Genomic DNA, 24,986 nt, shown 5'->3' on the forward strand with positions numbered 1-24,986 from the left:
TTTCAGACTCTGGCTCAAATACGTCTTTAGTCACTCAAGTGTGTCCCACTGTGGCCCTGCTCATGCTTCGCAGTAACCAGTGCCCTACACTGCTGCCTTTCCCCAAGTGCTGTACCTGAGCCACCTTCCCCTGGAACCTTCCCGGATACCGTAGAAGCCTAGCACATAAAGTGTTAGCACCCCTGGAAACAGTCTCCAGGGTTCCACAGGATTCAGCAGTCTTTCTAATTTGTTGCTATATCTGCCTTACAGCTGTTTAAATGTGTTTTGGATATGATTCCTGATCTCGCTAGGCATATGTCTCTGTTACCTTTTTTCCCCTTTTCCTTGTATCAAATTTTATCTTTGGTATTGAGTACAAATATTAATATGCTTAATAATTTATTAGTTTTCCTAGCTTTGCATTTCTCATTATTTGTGATGTTCAAACATAAAATTTATGACTATCAAGCCAGGCATGGTGGCGCACGCCTTTAATCCCAGCACTCAGGAGGCAGAGGTAGGAGAATCACTGTGAGTTCAAGGCCACCCTGAGACTCCATAGTGAATTCCAGGTCAGCGTGGGCCAGAGCAAGACCCTACCTCAAAAAAAAAAACCCAAAAGCCTTATGACTGTTTATATACCAAAGTTCCCAATAATAATGAAAGAAAAGAAACTGTGTTCTTGTTTAAATTATGCCACTGTATGAAAGTGACAGGTAAAATTGGAAAGTTGGGCATGGTGGGACAAGCCTGTAATCCCAGCACTCTGGACCCTGAGGCAGGAGGGTCTCCAGTTCAAAGCAACCTGGGCTATAACAAGACCCAACTAACAGGTACTGGAAAGTCTTAATGACATGTCTCATGAAGATTATCTTGAGTCATTGGCTTGTCTGTCTGTGAGCTGGAATATTGCACTATTACTAATGAAAAATAAAATAGTTATTGGCTGAGTATCTCTTATCCAAACTGCTTGGGTCTAGAATGTTTCCGATTTTGGAGAGATCTTTCTTTCTTTCTTTCTTTCTTTCTTTCTTTCTTTCTTTCTTTCTTTCTTTTTTCTTGTTTGTTTTATTTCATTTTGGAGTATTTGTATAGACATTACTACTCACTAAGTTTCAGGGATTGGGGAAATGGTTCAGCAGGCAGGAGCGCTTGCCATGGGAGCATGTGGACCTGAGAGGGTCTGAGTTTGATTCCTCAGCACCCATGTCAGAAGCTGGGCATGGATATACACACACATGTAACCCTGGAAGTGGGCAGTGGAGGCGCTAAGAGAATCGCAAACTCTAGTCAGCCAGTCTGATGAAAATCTGGAAACTCCGGGCTCCACGAGCAGCTTGGTCCCAAGGAAGCAAGTGGAGGAGGGGTGGAGGAGGAGGTCTTGTGCCGTCCTCTGTCCTCCGCGTGGGTGGGAGTGGATGTACGTATCTATATATAACATACGTACAGTACACGCACATGTAAAAAACAATTCCGATTTTGAAACCTTTCAAATGTTCTACTTTCAAATGTCTCATGTCCAACCTGTAATAGCCACACTCAGAACGTGGTACCGTGGTTTCCATGGCAACAGGACTCTTCACATGGTGATGCTATTTCCATAGAGCCAGCGCCTGCCTTCATGAACTCTAATGAGTGCTCCTCCTATTTAGACAGGTTCATCTTCGCCCTCTTCTTGTGGGATCTCTTCATGTGGATTCACGTAGATCGCACAGCTAGCACGAAGTAGGTTTTGTAACACCTGTGTACGTTCTCAAGCTAGAAAAATGTTTGCGCCGTGCTTATCATAGAATCATCACAAGAAAGTGACAAGTTTTAATTTATGCATTCTGGAGCTGCAAAACATTCATTGCTCAAAAATAATTGTTTTCCCTTGTGATAATAGTTTAATGCCATGTGCCATAGTCAAGGGAAATAGGAATGCATTTTTTAATAATTTATTTTCAACAAGGATTTTTTTTCTCAATTTTTTTTAAAATTTTTATTTATTTATTTATTTGAGAGCGACAGACACAGAGAGAAAGACAGATAAAGGGAGAAAGAGAGAATGGGCGCGCCAGGGCTTCCAGCCTCTGCAAACGAACTCCAGACGCGTGCGCCCCCTTGTGCATCTGGCTAACGTGGGACCTGGGGAAGCGAGCTTCAAACCGGGGTCCTTAGGCTTCACAGGCAAGCTCTTAACTGCTAAGCCATCTCTCCAGCCCTTTTTCTCAATTTTTATTAATATTTTCCATGACTATAAAAAATATCCCATGGTAATACCCTCCCGCCCCCAGCAAGGATTTTTTATAATAACTACAATATTCTTTCTACTTTAAAATATATTTTATTTTTATTTATTTATTTGTGAGAGAAATAGAGAGAGAGAGAAAAATGGGTGTGCCAGGGCGTTCAGCCACTGCCAACGAACTCCAGATGCATGTGCCACCTTGCACATATCGCTATCTGGCTTACATGAGTCCTGGGGAATCAAACTGGGTCCTTTGGCTCTGCAGGCAAGCACCTTAACTGCTAATCCATATCTCCACCCCTATTTTTTTCTAATTTGTGGTCATGCCATTCAATTAACAGTCATAGTATTAGATATGTTTAGTATTTTCCCCAAACATATTAGCTTTGCTATAATTGTTATAATAAAAGCATGTTAAACATTTTTAAAAATCCAGTTCTAATCTAGGGAAAGAAAGAAGTTTGTTTTTGTGTGGCACTAAGTAGAGGTTGAACTGACAGCCTTGAACCTACTAGGCAAGCTCCTTCCCACTGAGCTACATTTATTTTTTCTTTTTATTTGAAGGCAGGGTCTTTCTGAGTTGTCCAGCCCTGACATGAACTTGTTCTATACTCTAGAAAGACCTTGAATTTGCTAACCTTCTGCCTCAACTTTCCAAGTAGCTAGAACTACAGTCTTGCTGCAAGAAGGGTGTTTTGATGGGCTGAAGAGATGACTTAGCAGTTAAGGCGCTTGCCTGCAAAGCCTTAAAACCCAGGTTCAATTCCTCAGTCCCAAGTAAAGCCAGATGCACAAAGTGGCACATGCATATGCAATCTGTTAGCAGTAGCAAGAGGCCATAGTGTGCCCATTATCTCCCTCTCTCTCTTTCCCTCTCTCTCTCTGTCTGCCTCTTTATCTGTCTCGTTCTCTCTCTCTCAAATAATTAAAAATATATACAAAGGAAGGGGATTTTTGTTTTGAAATAGCTATTGCTCAATATGTTGCAAGAGAGAGAGAGAGAAAATAATACTATTTTGTCTAACTTAAAAATTTTTTGTTCATTTTTTATTTATTTGAGAGTGACAGGGAGGGGGGGCAAATAGAGAGAGAGAGAGAGAATGGGCACGCCAGGGTTTCCGGCAACTGCAAACAAACTCCAGATGCATGCGCCCCCTTGTGCATCTGGCTAACCTGGGTCCTGGGGAATCGAGCCTTGAACCAGGGTCCTTGGGCTTCACAGGCAAGCGTTTTACTGCTAAGCCATCTCTCCAGTCCTTGTCTAACTTTTAAAACATACTCCATACTGGTATTCCCCCTTTTTAGATAAAATCTGCTAAGAAGAAAATCATATTTTTATTGGTTTTTATGGTGTTATTTTTTTTTTCCTGAGGTAAGAGTCTCACTCACTCTAGCCCAGGCTAACCTGGACTTCAGTTCCTCGTACCTCTGCCTCCTGAGTGCTGCCATTAAAGGCAAGTACCACCACACTCAGCTATATGCTAGAAAAATAAGAAATATTTTCAAAATCCTGTACAGTTAAAAATATATTTCCTGGGGTGGAGAGATGGCTTAGCGGTTAAGCGCTTGCCTGTGAAGCCTAAGGACCCCGGTTTGAGGCTCGGTTCCCCAGGTCCCACATTAGCCAGATGCACAAGGGGGTGCACGCGTCTGGAGTTCATTTACAGAGGCTGGAAGCCCTGGCGTGCCCATTCTCTCTCTCTCCCTCTATCTGTCTTTCTCTCTGTGTCTGTCGCTCTCAAATAAATAAATAAATTAATTAATTAATTAATTAAATATATATATATATATACATTTCCCTTTAACCTCCCAATGTGCAGCTGACTATTCTATACGCCACGCCCACATCCGTACTTCCTTGACTTTCTAGACAAATTGACTTTCAGGGGTGGGGGATGACAAGAAAGTCCTGTTATGTATGTGTAACTTAGATGTATTACTTTTTTTCCTAATGCTATAAACAAATACCTGACCAAAAACAAAGGAAGGAAGGATAGGGTGTATTTTGTCTTATGGTTTCAGGGGGAAGTTTCATGGAAGGGAAGGCTTGGTAACAGGAGCATAAAGCAGGTCTGGCCAATGCAGTCAGGAGGCAGAATGTGAACAGGAAGTAGGGGCTGGGCTATAAAATCTCAAGGCCCACCTGTAGTGAACAACTTCTCCTGGCAAGGCTCCACCTCTTAAAGATTCCACAGCCTTCCCAAATGGTACCAAGTGTTGCAGCACATGGGCCTGTGGGATGCATCTTACACTCAAGTCTCCACACTAGACTAGCCCCAAGTTCAAGGTCCTCCTTCCAGTCAACCTCTGAGTGTTGGGAATATGGACATAGGCATACTCAGGTGGTTCTTTTTGAATGACAGATGACGTTTTCTTCATCTGCACAAGAGAAGAAATAGAACTTTGAGTGGCTGTGTGACTTTTGCCTACTGCAAACAGAATCACTCTTATTCAGTGAAAATCTTTTTTCTGTTTTTTTAAATGGTTAGTGAAAATTTGGCACTAAAGATAGGCTCAAAAAAAAAAACATGAGAAATATTCACTGTGCTAAAAAAAAAAAAATCCTCTCGTTAAGGCTGATGATTTAAGAAAAGAAAAAAAAGAAAAAGTGAAGAATGTAGTTTTCTGGGGTAGGTGAGTGCTAGCAAGATTGGATACTTGAGCAAGAACTACCTACCTTGAACCCTGCCCCCCCCCAATAAAAGTAGAACCATATTAAAACGACTTGAAATGGATTGTCCCCACCTACTATGGAAGAAATGCAAGGATGGGTTTTCACAAATGATGGTCCCAGACGAGAGTACCAGTACCACCTGGACACAGTCAGAAATATTTCTCCCAGAATACTAAAACTAAAAGTCTACTGGCAGGGCCCAGTCATCTGTGCTTGAATGACTCTAGGTGGTTCTGATGTGTTCCAGTGTGTATGAGGACCTCCAGCTCGGTACTTGTGAGCTGGTGTCCACAGTAACAAGCGAACCTTGCAGAACTTCTTACTCTCCCCTATGCCAAGCAGAAATTGAAATAGACATCCCATATGGCTACATATCAATGTGTTACAGCTTCCCTGGGGTCAGGAATATTTACTGAGTCTACAAAGAAAATAGTTCACAGGCCTGGAAAGGGACTCTCAAAATGTTTACTGTAATAGACGTGGCAGTAAAGGAATCATCATACAAAATAATGCCAGGTTAAAAGTATGTAATGGCCAAACAGGAAAAGCATACAAAAAAAAAAATCTATTAATCTCGAGGGCACCAAGGAGAAGCAGACTCTAAGATGGATTCAGAAGTAGAAGTACTTTTTGTTTTATTTATTTGCTTGTTTCAATGATAGGAGGCTAGAACTGGAAAAGATAAGGCAGAAGAAGTAGAATGAGGCAGAGAATGCTCGGACTCTGACGCAGTCTTGGCTTTTCCATTAAATGCTCCACAATGTGGCCTACCCATTAAGATCTTGCAGTGGCCACGGGTGACCAGGCATAACCCACAGGCCACTGTGCTATGACTGGTTATGAGCTTCCCAGGAAGAATGCAGTCTTGGCTCAAATAGTGAAACATATCCCATGTCCACTGAAGCTTGAGGGATAGAGTATATCCTAGGGTCCAAAATGAGGCCAAAGTGGCTGATGTTCATAGAGATGTGTTAGGACTGGATCTCAAAGATAATGCAGATCAAGTCAACAAACTGTATATTTCCCTTTTAGAGATAAAACAAGTCATTTCTGAGGATCTCCTTAGTAAATTACATGAACGCTTAGTGATGTCAAACAATTTCTTGGGCTGAAGACATGGCTCAATGTCATTGAAGAAGCTTGTTTGCAAAACTTGCTGGCCTGGATTTGCTTTCCCAGTTACCTGTGTAAAGCCAGATGCACAAAGTGGTACATGCATCTTTAGTTTGTACTGATAAGAGTCTCTGTTCTGCCAATTCTCTCTTTCCCTCTTGTTCCTTCTCTCTCTCTCTCCTTGAAGATCAATAAAATTATATTTTTAAATAGACTTTCCCAGTTTTTATAACTAATGAATAATTTGCTCAAGTATTGAACCTGTAAGCGCACTGACATTTAAACGTACATATTGAATAACCATGTTTCTGAGTATCTGTTATGGCTCAGGCATATGGCCAGCATGTGACATTTGTCATAAGTCTTTTGAAAGCATGCAAGTGACTGTATAATGAGAAATGTTTTGTAGAAAGCATTTTAACATGATACCTTGTGGCTTGCATGGCTGGTTAGTTAACGCTAACCTAGCAGCATGTGCTGGTCATCCCAAGGACAATTTTATGCACAACTGTGTTTGCTACATGGACACGTACAGAGGCATTGCAGTATTCCCTCTCGTAATTTTCCTATTTTTTTAATTCTATTGACAACTTCTATACTTACAGACAATGAACCATGATATATCCTCCCCCACTTTCCCCTTTACAACTCTGATCTCCATCATATCACCTTCCTCTCTCTGTTAGTCTCTCTTTTATTTTGATGTTATCATATTTTTTTTTCCTAATATGAAGGTCTTGTGTAGGTATTGCTAGACACTATGAGGTCATGGATATCAAGGCCAATTTCTGTCTGGGAAGTTGCATTGTAAGGAGTGGTATCTTTCCTTTGGCTCTTAAATTCTTTCTGCCTCCTCTTCCGCAATGGACCGTGAGCCTTGGAGGGTGTGATAGAGATGTTTCAGTGGTGGACACTCCTCCGTCACTTCTTCTCAGCATTATGTTGCCTTTTGGGTCATCCCAGTGGCCAATGCATCTGAAAAGAGAAACTTCTCTAACCAGAAGTCAGAGTAGCATTAATACATGAATATGAACATTAAGTGTAGTCCTTACTGGGCAATTTGGTGAAAATACTATATATATTTATCCAGACAAGAACAGGCTTTATACCCCTAAGTCTCATGATCTCCCCTGACATAGACTTTTGATGAGGTTTTCAGTACCATGCATGTATTCCCTCCCAACGAGCAGGCCTTCAGTCCAATTAGATAGCAGTTGGTTTCCCCCATAGCAGACATGCCACTATTGCACTTGTTCAGTCATTTGGCCTGTTTGGCCAAACTTGAGGCTTCCAGTGTCCACTGTTTTTACCACTGATGACTTCTGTTCCCCAAAGGGCTGCATGCAGTGTAGCTTTCTCCAGCTTTCAGTTGGTTGGTATACAGGGAGAAAGTTTTCTGCTTAGTACCATCTTGATTTCTCAGTAACATTGCTTCTCAGGCATGTGAAGTCTTCAGCAATAGGGTCTCACCATCGGTTTCTCACTGCTTGTAATTTTCTTATAATCAATAACACTATTTGAGAGAAAGTAGACTTTGAATAGAACCCTTAATCACAATTACTAGGAGCATAAATGGGTTATAATAAAAAATGATATGGAAGTTTCTCAAAAACTTAAAAATACAACTACCATAACATCCAGCAGTCTCACTACTGCCATTACAAAGTCAATGAAATTAGTACGTCATAGATATCCAGGCTCCATGCCCTTTTGCACTATCTTTTATAGTAGTTAAGATATAGAATCAACTTTAGTCTCCATCAATGGATCAATACATAGATAAAGTGTGGCATACACACAAACACACACACACACACACACACACACACAAACACAAACAATGGAATATTATTTGGTTTTAAAATGAAAGAAAACTTGTAACAAAATGGATGAGCATAGAGAAGTTAAGTGGAAGAAGCCAAGGTACCAAATGGCACATGCCTGATGATCTCATAGAAGCAGAGAGTAAAATGGTGGTTACTAGGGTTTGTGGGAGAAACTAGGAAGATGTAGATCAGAGGATACAAAACCTTGCACAGGAGGCATACATTCAAGGGGCCTAGTATATAACATGGGGGCTGTAGTTAATGGCAGTGTATACTGGAAGACTGTTAAAAGTAGATGTTAATTTCTCTCACTGCAAATGTAAGTATTTGGGATAATACATGTATTTAGTAATTCAGTTTAGCTATTTGATAATGTGTGTAGGGGCCAGAGAGATGGCTCCATGGTTAAGATGCTTGCCTGTAAAGCCTAAGGACCCAAGTTCAATTACCCAGTACCCACGTAAAGCCAGACACACAAAGTAACACATGTGTCTGGAGTTTGTTTGCAGTGGCTAGAACCCAAGACATGCCCATACCCTCCACCCTCCCTCTTTCTCTAAAATAAATAAATAATTTTTTTTAAAAAAATAAGTTGTACACATTTCAAGACACGATTTACATAATATGTACATTTTATTTGTCAACTTAAATATTTTTTTAAAATAGAAAGAAAGTAGGGTTTAGAGTCAAATAGGTATGGTATTAAGCTTCCCTCCAAAAGTTAATCTTTGTAAGGCTTTGACCTAAAAGTAAAGAAGAAATTCTGGTTGTAAAATAGAGATAAATGATGGTTGTAAGGATGCAAGCTATTTTAATGAAATGTAGGGGTGCATGTTATTGAATTCTATGATTTACTAAGTCTTCTGTATCTTTTGGTATATAGGATGATATATAAGATGGAAATAATAATTGCTCAAACATATATGTAACTAATAAAAGGATATTACTTTGAATGCTATTTTATTGAATTTTAAATAGAGCATGCTATTTCTTTATATCTTACGTAATATTGGCATCTCTGTATAGTCACTATATTAGAAGGTTTGCCATTTACACCAAATAAAATCACTCAGTTGATTTTTATTTGGATTCTAATAACCTGACATTTCTAATGCAGCCAAAATAAACTATGAATATACTTAAGATAATTTGATCACATATTTTCAACTTTTCCAGACTTAAACTTCATCTTCTGAAACAAGGAACAGAAAAAAAAAAAAAAAGCAAAAAGCCCCACAACTTTGTGATTTTTTAACTGCAGATGTCTTTTCCCTCCCATTCCAGGACTTTGCCTACCATTTTATAGTGTTTGTCTTCTATTTTGGAGCCTTCTTGCTAGAAGCAGCGGCCACCTCCCTGCATGACCTGCAATGCAACACAACCATGACAGTGAAACCACTCCTGAATGACAACCAGTACAACATCAACGTGGCAGCCACAGTAAGTGCCCCGGAGGACAGCTCACCCTCGCTGCCCTTCTACTGTTAAGTCTCTCTAAGAAATTGCTGAAGCAGCATGGTCTTTTTGTCGTAGGCATTAGAATTAACCATGCAATAGTGATTTGTCTGTCCAACAGCTGTATGCACAAAACACTGTTACCAGCCCTGGAGTAAGGAATCACCTGAAGCAAGAGGCCATTGGTGGTCATCTGGGGTGTGAGCGAGTGCTGCCTGTCCTCCTACAGCCATTTCTACCCTAAGAATTGTGTTGTTTACCTTCTTTAAAAACATCAGACTTGGGATGGGAGGCTTGTTTCTGGCTTTGCTCTTTCTAATATAAACCTGCTCCTAGTTCATCTGGGTGGGATGAGCCTTTGCAGTGGGCCTACCACATTGAGGGCTGCATTGGGATGAATACACTGCAGGTTCTGCTTCAGGCTAGGGAGAAGACAGGTGAGCAGGGAAGGAAGATACACCAGCCATCAAAATAGATGGGGAATTGGCAGAAAGGTTGTTGCCCTCAGGTTTGCATTGCTGATAGAAATCACCCAACCAAGAGCAGCTTGGTGGGGGGGGGGGGAGGAGGTTTATTTTGGCTTACAGGCTCAAGGGGGAAGCTCCATCATGGCAGGGGGAAATGATGGCATGAGCAGAGGGTGGACATCACCCCTGGCCAACATCAGGTGGACAATAGGAACAGGAGAGTGTGCCAAACACTGGCATGGGGAAACTGGCTATAAAACCCATAAGCCTGCCCCCATCAATACACCACCTCCAGGAGGCCTTTATTCCCAAATCTCCATCAGCTGGGAAGCTAGCATTCAGAATACCTAAGTTTTGGGGGGGACACCTGAATCAAACCACCACAAGCATTCTATGGGGAACTTTGAAAAGAAAAAAAAAAAACTCTCTGTGTGAAGACTGGTTTTGTTTTCATAGATAAGTATTAAAAGCATCACAGGTTGGAATTACTTTTCTGACTGAAATCTGAAATAGCTTCCTTCATGTCTAATACTGAACCTCATGTTTCCTGTTTTACCCTTGTCCACTACAGCTCAGGTTTGAGATCTCCCTAGAGTCATTCTTTTCTGATGTGCCTCTTGTGCAAAATTTGTCTCTCCCTCCTTCCTTCCCTTCTCTGCTTCCTCCCTCCCTCCCTCCCTCCCTCCCTCCTTCCCTCCCTCCCTCCCCCCCTTTCTCTCTCTCTCTCACATACACACACACACACTTCATTCCGCTGAAGTGAAGCTTCCTCAATAAACGTGCATGTGCCTCAAGTTGCACCTGAGGTTCCCATCCATCCACACACCCCGGTGCAGGCGGACCTCTAGCTCCTCAGTTTTCAGGTCTGCCTTCACGGCTGACATTATGTTGACTCTTTCACTTCTCTTTTGCTCTCTTTATACCTGAGGATGCAGGAACTTACTTTCCACTAATAATAGATGCCAAAAGCAGTTATTCTTATTCAGAGAACTTGTATCTCCACTTGTATCAGAGGAACAACCTGCAGTAGGAGTGTAGAGAGAACAGCAGCACGGAAACTGAACTGAGAAAGTCTTCTGTGGGTGAATCTGATATTTCTTCCCAGAGCTACCAATTTTCACACACAATCATAGTATTTTATCATATTGAACTATGTTGTCTGACAGTTTTCTGTGGGTCATAAGCCCCAAAAGGTCACATGGGAATATTATCTATTTGCTTATCTGCACCAAATGTGGTGATGCACACGTAGTTGGTGCTAAGGAACGCCTCGGTGACATTGAAAATAGCAGTGCAGAGCTGGGTATGGACCTGTGCCTGAGGACCATCTCCTAAAATCATAGAAATGATTTGTTACATCTTTGGGTTTGGATTGTTACTGTCTTTCATGGTTGTGAAGCCACTGTGTAAGTAGATAACTCATACTAAAATGTTCAGTACAGTGCTTGGGATTTCATAAACAATAAGTGAGCCCAGTATGTAAGCAGATGTTGAACATAAGGCTGTCTGCACATGAGAGAGTTCTTAAGAGATATGTAGAATGTATAATGGGAGGATGGGCTGGAGGGATGGCTCAGCAGTTAAGGTGTTTGTCTGCAAAGCCAAAGGACCCAGGCTCAATTCCCCAGGACCCATGTTAGCCAGATGCACAAAGAGGTATGTCTGGAGTTCGTTTGCAGTGGCTGAAGGCACACCCATTCTCTCTGTCTCTGTCTCTCTCTCTCTCTCTCTCTCTCTCTCTCTTTCTTTCCCTCCCTCCTTTCTCTATCAAATAAATAAAATTAAATATTTAAAAAGAATGTATAATGGGAGGATCAATGGTCTGAAGGGATAAAGCAGAACTTCAAGTCATTAAAAAAAGAGAGAGAGGTCAATAACTCCCCAGGTTCAAATCCCCAGTATCCATGTAAGCCAGATTCATGAAATGGCACATGCATCTGGAATTCCTTTCCAGTAGGCAGAGGCCCTGGTGAGTCTATACTCTCTCTTTCTCTCCTTTGCTTGCAAGTAAATAAATAAAATATTTTTTAAATTCACAAAAAGAGGTCAGAATAAATTATTTTCATTAAGTGTTGAAGTGTCTTGAGGTTTGGTCAGTTTCCTACAGCTCTCTGCTAGGTAAGTATTTGCCTGAAGTCAGTGTTATGAATCTCATACCAGGTTTCCTCTCTCTTTCCTCAGATTTTTGCCTTCGTGACGACAGCTTGTTATGGTTGCAGTTTGGCTCTGGCTTTCCGAAGATGGCGACCGTAACACTCCTTGAAAACTCAGCTGTGTTTCTACTTTATATGTCGGGTCACTTTGGATACCATCACATTCCATACTTTGCTTAGTATAGAGAGAAAGCCTAAGTGAAAGTTTTGGTTTATTTCAGGGGTTGAATTTTAATATTATTATGCTGTTAGAGAAATAATCGTCCACTTTACATTTGTCTCTGTCTTCTTTTTGAAGAAAGCTCCCATGTACTTCATAGAGTACACAAGACACTATTCATGAAGGAATAGTATTCCTTTTGTTTGGTAGCAAAGTCACCTGAACCTTACTAGGTAACTAAAACAACAAATTTCAAACAGCCTTCCCACTAAACTCTATCCCTTAGTATAAAACAGGCGTTAGTCCACATCTTCTTTGTGTCAAATGGGACACGTACAGCCTAGTTCTGCTGTGGTAGTATGGAAGCAGTAATAGACAACAATTAAATAGTATGGCTATATGCTAATAAAGCTTTATTCACAAAAAAAGGTATTAAAACTGGATTTGGCCCACAAGCTGCAATTTGTCAATGATTGCCAGGAAACCTTTAGTTAGGTATTTTGCATTTTATTGAACCAATCATAAAAGTTTATAAGTGTCACTAGACAAAGCACATAGTATATTTAGTCTCATTATCCAATAATCACATTCCTTTTTGTTCATGTTCAAATACTTACCCTTTTAAGGGCATCTTGTTTCTCAAAATAACTCCATAACTCCATCAAAGCCTTGGGTATGAGGAAAAGTAATGAATGAAGTCAACCCTATTTGCTTAAACGAACTATTGGTCTCCTGACAGCTGAGCAAGACTCTCACCAGAGTTACCCCAGAGACAGTCATTACTGGAACTGGTATCTATGTATGTCTTACTTTGGTTTATTTATGTTTCAGAATATGGTTGTTTGCCCTGTGCATGAGTATATAAATATTTATGTATGTAAAGCTTTTCCAAATATCTTTATGAAGTTGTTTTTTTTTTTTTTTACTTTCTGTTTTTGCATTATTTTGGGAGTCAGATTTAAGTAGAATATTATGGATCACATAGAGATACGGATTCTCACATTTTGATCATAGCCCAAATGTCGATGTTGTTACTGCATTAGTGACTGACACACCAAGTCAGCTTTTAGACAGTTATTACCACAAAAGCTGCCTCTGGCTAAATAGTACAGGACACTGTAGAGACTGTGGCTATGGCAAGTTACCAAACGGCTTGAATGGGAGAACCAGTTAGAGGTAGGCAATAATTCTCTCTATGTTCTCCATACAAAGTACTTGCCTGTTGCTTTAACAGAACTAGGCTCTGGAAAGGGGGTGGGTCTTGGGATCGCTTTATTCTTTCAGCTCATTGCCGCCTAGCTGAATCATCACCTAGGAGCGCTGTGAGAGAGTTGGAGTGTCAGAATTCATGGAGCATAGGCACACCATGAATAAGTGGCATGATCAAAGCCTGGTGATCAGATCTGCTCACCTGACACTCCCTAGAAGAAGAAACTTGTTAGAGCTCTGAAATACACTTCTAATGACGAGAGACGTGTCTGAATATGAGACTTGAGGAAATCAGTCTGGTGACTTTATACTCACATCATACCTTTTCTAAACCTGTATTATGAATTATATATATTTTAAAGTCATAAATGTGCCATAAAGATGTATTATGCATTCTACTCAGAATCACTAAAAGATAGTATTCTAGAATTTAGTTGTAAGGTTTTATTTTTTCCAAAGATGTAACCGGCCATGTTTTGTGGCACCAAAGTAAATGATTTCTTCAAAGTGTGTTGGTGGCACTTTTGTAAAGGGACTGCTTCTCGATCATTAAGAACTAAACCTAACGCTCACTAACTGTGAATACCTACATTTTAGATTTATTGCATTCTAGATTTGTGAGTTGAGTGGCAAAGCACTTGAACAAAACCTATGGCATTTAAGAATTTCTTTACACATCTTAGCTGTAAAAATGAGAAAGTGTTTGTTGGTTTTAAAAATCTGATAACTCCATGATGAAAAGAAATTTATTTTATAAGTGTTATGACTCTAATAAAGTATTCATTTGATAATCTTTTTGGTCATCTGTTTTTATACCCTCTTCATTTCGGAATTCAGTTAACAGTTTAAACCTGACAGAACTTCCAGACTCACATATAAAACAGTTCTGTTTGAAGCTGTTTTATGTTGAAGAAAGTTTCTCAAGAAAGGTAAGTAAATCTTTAATCTGTGATGAATATGAAGAAGTTACATTTGGAAAGGTGATACTGTGAAGGCAAATTAAAGCATTTGTATACTCTGTTTTAAAAGCATGTACCCAGTGTTTCATATATGTCAGAATTCTGTCTTCATTTTAGAATAGCTCACTTATCCTCATCACAGCAACCTGAAGCAGAGGATACTATTATCTTATTTCAAAGACTGGGGCAATAAAAGCCCTTCAAAAAATACCCAGGAGCCAGGCGTGGTGGCGCACGCCTTTAATCCCAGCACTTGGGAGGCAGAGGTAGGAGGATCGCTGTGAGTTCGAGGCCACCCTGAGACTACATAGTGAATTCCAGGTCAGCCTGAGCTAGAGTGAGACCCTACCTCAAACCCCCCCCAAAAAAAAAAATACCCAGGGACACCTACCAAGGGAGAAAGCTGGCCTGTAAATTCTAGCACTCTGTCTGCAAAGCGTCTGCAAAGTCTCAGCTCTTAACTTTCTGCGTATGCCTCTGTTCTCCCAGGTCCTACATATATATCCAAACATGGCCTTTTCTTTCCCTAAGTAAATTTTGAGCATTGCGTTAAGCAACATAATGTTGTTCATGGTACCTGTCTTCTATTAGGACATTTTTGTCCTAACCAAGAACCATGACTTCAGCTGTTAAAAACTGATGCCCAGTGTGCATGAAGGGAAGGTGTTGGGCAGCCATGGTCTGCAAAGACCCCTAGGGAGCGTGGCTGCCATGTCTCTAGTCTGCTAATCCTGCCATGGACGGCAGGGCTGCAGCCAGCTTCATTACCTCATGTTGAGTCAGCCTGTCTCTAGATTAGCCTGGCTTTCTATAGATTTGACACACATGCTTCACGTTTCCACCTCTGCATATGCCTGAAATAGGACCTGAAATTCTCTGTCATTGTCACAAAAGTTCTTACCTTCACGTTTATTTCTCAGTGACTCAAGTGTAACAAAATATATTCATGGGCGGGGACATCAGAGTTTGGGAATGATGACTGTCTTTAGCATATGCTTATTTTTTGATGTTTTGTTCAGCTTTGTAGAAAGAGCATGTTGTTTAGGCATTTATAAAGCCACACTCCTCACAAAAATTCAGTTCTCTTGGGAGCTGGAGGGATGGCTTAGCTGTTAAGGTGTTTGCCTGCAAAGCCTAAGGACCCAGGTCTGATTCTCCAGTACCCACGTAAGCCAGATGCAAAAGGTGGCGCATGCGTCTGGAGCTTGTTTGCAGTGGCTAAAGGCCCTGGTGCACCCATTCTCTCTTTCTCTCATAGATAGATATATGCTTGATTGATTGAGAGAGAGAGAGAGAGAGAGAGAGAGATGACAAAAGATTGGTTCTATCTCTAGGATATTCTCTAAGGCCTTCCTTCCTCACTCTCCTTGGGTCTTTGTAAGCTGTTACCTTTGGAGTGAAGCCCTATGGAGAATCTCACACTACTGCTCCATGTTCTCCTCTCCAGCATTTTCCTCCAAGATACTGATGACATACAACTTACAGGAAATGTAGATGTATATGGCATACATTAATTTAGAGTTGTTTTAGTCTTTTTCACTAGAATATAAAGTTCCTAGAGGGAATTTCCTATTTAGTTAACTATTGTATCCTCCAATAAAACAGCAGGTCCTCAGTCAATGTGTATTGAATTAGTGATGGTGGAATGTCAATGGAAATTCCTTACTTTTGAGTTCCAGTGAATACATTCTATAAAACCTATCTATTTGACATCTTAAAACTTCTATTTAAAAAAGTGACTAGGAGTTTTTAATTTTTTTATTGAGAACTTTATTGAATGAACACATTGCATGTTGGTCATATGCCCTTGGGTTATCCTCATATGTTCCATCTCCTTCATTCCCGTTACACAGAAGATCCTCCTCATTAGGGTTATCCATATTCAATGTGGAGTCATGAATCATTCATTTGTCAGTCTCTGGGGCAGGGGGTGGGGGCTAGACAATGCCTTAGGATGCCCCTTCCCGCCCTGAGACGAGGTTAGGTGGCTCTCATCATTAAGTATATTGTGAGAATGCTGAGCAGGCAGCTGTCTATGTCAAAGGAGTGTGCATGTAAGAGTTGAACATCCCACCGAAACGTACTAGCTCTCTGTCCTCAGCCTTCTCATGACTGAAAATCTGCCTGAAGAATCAGCTGACCTGGATAGTCAATATCAGAACTATGAACTCCAGGTTAGAGCCTGTCACTTTCTAGGTATGGAGTGGAGGACTGTGTCTAATAGTGTTGACCAGAAATGGTGAAAGACTTTGTTCTCAACATGAAATAAGGCGCAGGTCATTAATGTGACATTTCAAGTTTTTGTCTCCTGACTCTGAGCTTTTTCCTTGCATATGTATGCCAGGTGGTCTGTATGAAGCATGCTATCGAATTCCGTATCTGTAGGTTACCCAGCTGTATCTAGCTAGCTGTGTTGATATCCTGAGTCAGAAGGAGGTTGAGCTGGAGCACTGAAGGTTGAATGTGTCACTAGATTTAGCTGTCTTGTGTCTTCATGAAGTTGTGATTGTCATTGGCAGTTACATATACTATCTCACAGATTATACCAAGACATTTTTGTGAACAATTTTGGAGCAGAGTCTTGCTTATTTATATGCACAAATATCTAGAAATATTTTATAGCGATTGGCTAATGATTTGTTACTTGGAGACAGTTGTCTGAATCTTTAGGCACACTTATTCTGTATAAACATGTGCAATCTACAAACTAATGCCAACTTATTTTCACTATTCATAAAGTATTTTATAAGATCATAAAATATACTTTTTGTAACCCTGTGTAATTGAATGATTTACTGTGCTTTGGGTTCCCAAGAAGTACTCTATTTCTTTTTTTTAAGTATTGTACTTATTTATTTACTTATTTATTTATTTGAGATGGGGGAGACAAAGAGGCAGAGAGAGAGAATGGGTGTGCCAGGACCTTCAGCCACTGCAAAGGAACTCTAGATGCATGCGTGACCCTGTGCATCCAGCTTGCCTGGGTTTGGGAGAATCAAACCTGGGTTCTTAGACTTCACAGGCAAGTACCATAACTGCTAAGCTATCTCTTCAGCCCCCTGCATTTCTTTAGCATGACAAAATTATGCTCAAATCCCCCAAATTAGCATTTGGACAAATATACTTGTGTGGAGAAAATAAATTCTCAGAAAAAAATATAACATTATATTCTTTCCCAACTTCATGGCTCTGAAAGTTTCGCTTTTTTTTTTTTTTAACTTCATAGCTATACTTTCAATGTTAACTTGGAAATAATAACTCATGTACAAAGACACTGGTTTCCTGGATATGTTCCTTATGATAAACATTAAAGATTTTGTTGTTGTTGTTTTTGTTGTTTTGAGGTAGGGTTTCACTCTAGCTCAGGCTGTCCTGGAATTTGCCATGCAGTCTCAGGGTAGCCTCGAACTCATGGTGATCCTCCTACCTCTGCCTCCCAAGTGCTGGGATTAAAGGCATACGCCACCACACCCAGCCATTAAAGTATTTTTAACAGCAGTATTGTTGAGGCAAAGCTACTTAATTCATATCTTCATCCATCAGTGATCACACAAGCTTCTGGACTGGTCCTCTGAGAAGAAAACCCAAGATGGGAGTTGGAAGTTCAAGATGGGTTTTGGAGATAGTGACTATGAGAGAGAAAGAGATAAAGGAACATGTGTAGGGAAGGTACCTGTCCCTGATGCTAGACTGACTGGCTCTTGTACAAGGGGATGGAGAAATGAGTAAGATTACTTAGGAAAAGCCTCGAGACTCATCTTACCTTCTGAGAAAGCCTCATGAAGGTAGCAGTGAGCTCTGGCTCGAAGATTACCTGCAGGGGTCCCAGGATGATAGACAGGATGATCATGTGCCACCATTGTGGACAATCATTGGCTGTGGACTTCCTAAAATGAATGCTATCTCAGTTCATTGGCTCAGACACTGAGCAGAAACCTCAAAGGCATCTGCAGTTAGAGGCCATCAGACACCTAGACCTCCTGTGAATGAGTCTCTTAGAAATCTGAGCAACACACACCATGACTTCTTTTTGTTCCCTGTGCCATGTAAATACACTCCTTCATGTATATTTTTCATATATATCCACTTGTCGGGAGGATAAAATTTAGAACAACGAGATGAATGGATAGACAGATGGCCACGCCACCACAGGTGATCACGGGACCCACAATTGTGCCACTTTGTGCATCTAGCTTTATGTGGATGCTGGGGAATGAAACCTGGGCCAGCAGGCTTGGCAAGCAAGCACTTTTAACTGCTGAACTCTCTCTCCAACCCCCTGTCCTGGATAAATTGTAAGAGGACACAAATGCCTCAGTGAATTCTAAGAGGACACAAACAGCTAAATGAATAAGTGGGATATTAAAATGGAACTCAGTAAAGAGAAATCCTGAAGAAAAATCAAACTGAAAGCTAGAAATGAAAAATACAAGAAGTTAAACAAAAGCTTCATGAAAACATCAAAAAGACTGGATCCCACAGGAGACACATTATAAAGCCTTGAAGACCTGTAGAGGAATTTGATCAATCAGTCAAATGCAGTGAAAAGTTCATTAACCTGGAGGACATCGGGGAGGCTAGTCACCAGCTTTTGTTCTTTGGCATTTAATGTGCCCTTCTTCTGTACCACTAAAGTCTGTGTCAAGACCCTCACCAATAGGGTAGATGCACAGTTTTCTTTTTTAATCTTACCCACTTTACTGACAATAATTATGAAACATAAAGTGTGCTTACTATTGCCCCCCCCCAAAATTCATTCACCCTAGAGTGTCATGCAAAATTTGCCAAGTTTCCAATAACTAATCATGGTACTTTTTCATTCAAGGGAGATTTGAGTGGATTTGCTTTTCAAATGTAGGAAAGAAATCCAGAAGACTAGATAAAATAGTGTGGCCATATTTGTAGGGAGTCCTTCATATTAGCACAGGCAGATTTTCTCAGGTTAATGCACGTCATCTGGACCCATTCATTCCTCACTGGGACTTGAATTACTTACAGAATGTATTCAATTTGTGTTTTTAAAAGTGATCACTAATGACAGAGAGGCCTTACAAACCCTCTTCCATTCTGTCGCTTCTTTTACTTTTGAATCTCTTGGTTATTTCAAGTAAATTGGAGATAAATAATTAAATTGCTTAAAATGTTCATCTAGGTAAGTGGAAGAGTGAGCTGCTGGTGTTTTGAGTGTATTTGTTCCCTTTTATTGAATATTTTATTTATTTATTTACTTGAGAGAGAAAGAGAAGAGAAAAAGCATGGGCATGCCAGAGCCTCTAGCCACTGCAGATGAACTCCTGACTCATGTGGCACCTTGTGCATCTGGCTTTACATGGGTACTGGGAAATCCAACCTGTGTCCTTAGGCTTCACAGGCAAGTGCCTTAATGGCTAAGCCATCTCTCCAGCCCTTTCCTCCTGTTTAAAAGTTTCATAGTTTAATCATTTGTTCTGAACAATACTTTTCACATTTGTATATAATGAAAAAGTAGAAGACTGTATTTAAAAGAACTTTCATTCCTCCACTTACTGAATTAATACTTTTGAGATCCTATAGATGCTGTCTGTATTCTAAGTGTGTGAGAGACAGACAGTGAAGAAAGTCATGCCCTGTCCTCATAGGGCTTCCATTTTGATATAAAGAGGCAGAAAGAAAATGCTAAATATAGCTGGCCCTCTATGACTAGGGCTGTGCATCTACATATCAATAAACCACGGTGGGGAATATTTTTAAATTAATTGCTTCTGTACTAAACTAGTGCAGGCTTTTTCTTGCTGTTATTCCTCAAACAAAATAATAAAACAAGTATTTGCATAGTGTTTACATTACATTAAGTAGTGTAGATTGAGTTTAAGAAACATGAAGATGGTTTAAAGTGCATAGGAAGATGTGTGTGAGTTATGTGGAATATGTCTTTTATGTTATACTATGAACCTAAGCATCTGCAGATTTAAGCTCCCATGAAATATTCTGGGACCATCATCACATGGACCCTGAGAGATGACTGTACCTGTATGTAATACTAGATACTCATGATGGCTAAGGAAAAAATTAGAATGAGTATAGAAGTGCCAGGGGCAGGAAACTTGCACTTTCCACTAAGTTGGCAAGGCAAATCTTATCTAGAGAGAAGAGTGGAGTCCTGCAGCTGAGGAGAGAGTTATGTGCCACCCTGAGCGGGGGAGCGGGGGGGGGAGTTCTTTGTGCAGAAATTACAATTCCATAAAAAGGACTGAAATTTGGCTGGAGAAGTGGCTCAATGGGTAAGTGCTTGCTACACAAGCATGATGACCTGAGTTCACAACCCCAGCATCCACAGAAGAGCTGAGCATGGCAGCATGCACCTGTCATCCCAGCACTGGGGAGGCAGAGACAGGGAGATGCTCAGGGCTCACTAACCAGCTAGTCTCGCCAAAAATGGGGTGGGAAAGCAATTATGGAAGACAGCTATTGTTGGCCTCTAGCCACATACACACAAATATGCACAATGCCCTCCACACACACATGTTTCCACACATACATGCACAACCCACACAATAAAGGAAAGGAAAAAAAGACACGTTTGGTGTAACCAGGGTTCAGCAAGAAGGATCCAGGACATGTATCCAAAGAGAAGCAAGCAGGAGAGGAGTGGGTGAGATGTGGTAGTCCACTTCATGCTGGGATGCAGCTCCCAGAAAGTCTCGTTATCAAATGCCAAACCTCTACCTGTTTCTGAACTGGAGGGCATGCCATTGAAGAATGCTGTAACGAGACTCCAGGATTAATAGGGTAAATATTTGGCTGGGAATATAGCTCAGTGGTAGAGTGCTTGCCTAGCATAAAGCTGCCCCAGTGTTGCCAAAAAGAAAAAGAAAAGAAAAATAAAGGATAATACTGAGTTGCTAGGTTAGAGCCAGACTGTAGGGGATCAAGGACAAGATCCAGGCACTCACCCAGTAGCTAAGGAAGACAGCCAGGTAAGGAGCATGATGCATCACATCATAGAGGTGGCGTTGGAAGTGGGGCACAGGTTGCAGTCAGGGGATGCTGTGAAGGTAAAAACCAACAGAATGAACCAATGGATTGGGTGTGGAATGTGAGAAACAAGTGAAGGTCAAGCATGAAGCCGCTACTCTTTGTGGAAGGCAATCTAGAGTTGGATTCTGAGCACTGTGCCCGTGTTCAGGGCTGCAGTAACAGACGGCCACACGTGGGTGGTTAAGACAATAGAAATGGATCCCCACAGTTCTGCGAGATAGAAGTGTTAAATCAAGAGCTGATCCGCATAGGAGCAGACTCCCTCTGAGATCAGCATCCTTCCTTGTGCCCTTTTGAGCTTCTGGTGTAGTCAGCGGTCCTTGGCACTCTGGGGGCAGCGGCATCGCCCAGTCTCTGATGCCGTTGCCATGCGGGCTTTGCCCTGGGGTGCTCCTGCGCGCTCCCATGGTCCCCTGATCAAGTTCCAAGGTGTTCTGGTACTCTTAACATGAAAGTTCCCTGGATCACAACGATTTCTTCTGTAGGATGAAGAAAAGGCCAGCAGTCCCTCTTCTGTTCTGTATTTGCCTAGCTTGTGTGTGGTATAGTGTGCACTCTGTTAGTCAGAACTACTGAGTCGATGCTAGATGAAAGGCAAACATGGTTTTGTACCTCTGCAGTGAGTGAAGCTGGGATGGTATTAATCCTGGCTTGGCCATTTTGAGTTCATGTTTTTCCTTGCGTCTGAATCATGAAGCTTTCTTTCCCTATCTATCACAGGCTAAAAAGTCTGACTATGTTAGTTCTTTCTCAGAATTTCCCATTTACCTGTAAAATTCAAATCCATTCTGATATCTTGAGCTATCTGTTACAGACTTGATCTGAAAACATTATAATGAAGAATTTCCTTCAGAGAGTAACGTGGTTGAGTACAAGAGGCTGGGATGCAGGAAGTTCGTGAGAGGTTGGTCAGTGGGAATAAAGGACCCACTCAAGGGCTGGAGAGATGGCTTAGCCGCTAAACACTTGCCTGTGAAGCCCAAGGACCCCGGTTTGAGGCTCGGTTCCCCAGGACCCACATAAGCCAGATGCACAAGGTGGCACATGCATCTGGAGTTCATTTGCAGTGGCTGGAGCTCCTGGCATGCCCATTCTCTCCTCTTCTCTCTCTCTCTCTCTCTCTCTGCTTCTCCCTCTTTCTCTCTCTGTCTGTCACTCTCAAATAAATAAAAGTTTTAAAAAATTAAAAAAAGAAACCCTTGATAGGGTTAATAGGTTCTAGTGGTCCCTTGCACAGTAAAGGACTATAGATAACAATGCATTATGTATTTTGAAAAACCAAAAACATTTTGTATTCAATGTTCCATCACAAAGAAATGATGAACAATTGAAGTGATTGATACACTAATTCCCCTGATTTGAACATCAGCCCCTACAGATGTATGTTTAAATATTATACTATACCCTCTAACTATGTATAATTGTGTGACCAAAAAAAAGCTTAAAAAATAATTTACTTCAACACCTCCATTTGTGTGTTGTGTGAGTCCTAGAAAAGAAGGAAGGTATCAGGCAGATCTGAGAAGAGCAAGCAAGAGATATAGTGTTTGAAATTACTGCAATTCTACTGCTGAACTTTATACATGTTTATAGTACAGAATGGCCTTCGGTTCCCTCTGGTGAATGGAGGTTGACCCTCCCCCCTCTCCACTGCAGAGTCACAGTCACAGCTAACATTTGTGGATCATTAATTCTGTGATCGTCACTGATCTAAGAATCTTACATCTCTCAGGTTTAGTCTTCACAGTGGCCAGGGTATGACCATCATTTAACAGATGTGAAAATTAGGCTCACATTAGAAGATTTTTGTAAGGCGATGCAGTTAGGACTATAGTTGCATGCTCAAACCTGTGGTGTTGTCCAAGAAGCCAACAGTATTGATAGCCATAGCCTTTAACTTACATATCTTAATATATTTATTTATATATTTATTATACATTTTATTTATTTATTTGAAAGAGAAAGAGGCAGACAGTGACAGTGGGCACACCAGGGCCTGTAGCCACTATAAAGGAATACCAGATCCACATGTCACCTTGTGCATTGGGCTTTATGTGGGTCCTGGGGAATCAGACCTGGATGGTAGGCTTTGCAGGAGAGCCTCATAACCTCTATGCCATCTCCTCAACCCTCCCCCCACCATAGCCTTTTCAAAGGTTACAGTTCTGAACCAGAGGCAAAGAGGTGAGTAGATAGGCTGTCTAGTTTTCATCACAGCCAGGAATTGAGTCTGTGAGTGACTTTACAGTGAAAATAAGTCCTTTTCCTGATCTCTAGCTTCTTCCATGTAATCCTGATAATCTTTTCACCCTAATGATGTATATTTTAAAATGTTATATTGATGTTCAAAGCTTACATCAGGTTCTGGTCTTCCAATTTATGAGGACCAAGCCAATCTTACCTAGAAGTCGTATGAGGGCTGCTCACTCACAATAGGTAGCATGTGATGAGTTTGATCAACTAGCGGATGATCAAAGCAAGACATCAGGCCAACATCAAGTTGCTTTATATGGCACCCACTTAGTCACAATTTATTATCTGCATCACAACGTCACATATGAGAATTCTTTTTCTGCCTCATTGCTTTTCTCTTTTGATCACTTGATAATTTCCATTCTATCAAATGCAGATTAGTCAAAGCCCAGGCAATGCAAAAACAGATGGTCCCTGATCTTCTAGCTGTTCTTGTAACTAACCAGGAGAGGGCGATCTGGGCACATGTTAGAGACTACAAGCAGCTGCTCAAGGGTGGGAAACTTCAGAAATATTTTCCATTATAATATGATGTATTCTTGAGTCTCTTTCCTCAGGGTAACATGAAAACCCAAATTTTAAGGCCATATGTAGCATGGTGTTTTAAGAATGAGTCTTAGAACCTTTTAAGGCACTAGCTAAAGCCTGTTTAAATTAAAAAATTAAAAAGCCTTGAATATCACCAGAAAGCCTCTTTTTACAGAACAGTCTGTCTGGGAGTGGTGTGGGGGGAGGGGTAGAGAAACATTGGAGAATAAAAACATCAATGTTTTTCAGGTCTTTGAGATACAGACTGTGTTGCAACTAAGAGTTGTCTTTTCAATGCCTTTCAATATTTTTCAGTGTGACCCTAGCTACTATTTGGAGCACATGCACTCACCTTCTTGCAAAACTTGTCCCGCCCTGCTGCTAAAGTCAGTCACTGCTCTTTCATCCTTGCATTAAAAACTTTCACAATGAGTAGGGCGTGGTGGCACATACCTTTAATCCCAGCACTTGGGAGGCAGAGGTAGGAGGATCACTGTGTGTTTGAGAACACCCTGAGAATGCAGAGTGAATTTCAGGTCAGCCTGAGCTAGAATGAGACCCTACCTTGAAAAACAAAAACAAAAACAAAAAACAACAACAAAAAAACCCCAAATTTTCACAATGAATGAGTGATTTAAGGCCATCAAACATTCCATGAACAAAGCAAGGAAAATACTGCATCTTATAGAAGACCTCCAATTTCACATTTTTTAAAATTTTATTTTTGAGTAAGATACACAAACAGAGAAAGAGGCAGAGAGAGAGAGCAAGAACGGGTATGCCAGGACCTTTCAGCCACTAAGAACGAACTCCAGACAACTGTGCCTCCTTTGGCAACATTGTGTGACATTGCATGTGTACGTCGCTGTGTGTCTGGCTACACTGGACCTGGAGATTCAAACATGCATTCTCAGCCTTTGTAGGCAAGCACCTTAACCACTAAGCCATCTCTCCAGACCC

The 24,986-nt window shown here is 40.9% G+C and overlaps 1 protein-coding gene across 1 annotated transcript in view; it reads left to right on the plus strand.

Moving 5' to 3' along the window:
- Mal2 (mal, T cell differentiation protein 2) overlaps nucleotides 1–14,060 on the plus strand; it is a 32,960-nt gene extending 18,900 nt beyond the window's left edge. Inside the window, exons 3-4 of the mRNA XM_004661417.2 lie at nucleotides 9,110–9,265; nucleotides 11,929–14,060. Of these exons, the coding sequence (XP_004661474.2) occupies nucleotides 9,110–9,265; nucleotides 11,929–12,000 (228 nt within the window). The 3' untranslated portion in view covers nucleotides 12,001–14,060. The remainder of the gene's footprint in view (nucleotides 1–9,109; nucleotides 9,266–11,928) is intronic.
- Nucleotides 14,061–24,986: the final 10,926 nt, after the last annotated feature.

Source organism: Jaculus jaculus, chromosome 2, assembly GCF_020740685.1.
Source record: "Jaculus jaculus isolate mJacJac1 chromosome 2, mJacJac1.mat.Y.cur, whole genome shotgun sequence".
NCBI classification, from domain to species: domain Eukaryota; kingdom Metazoa; phylum Chordata; class Mammalia; order Rodentia; family Dipodidae; genus Jaculus; species Jaculus jaculus.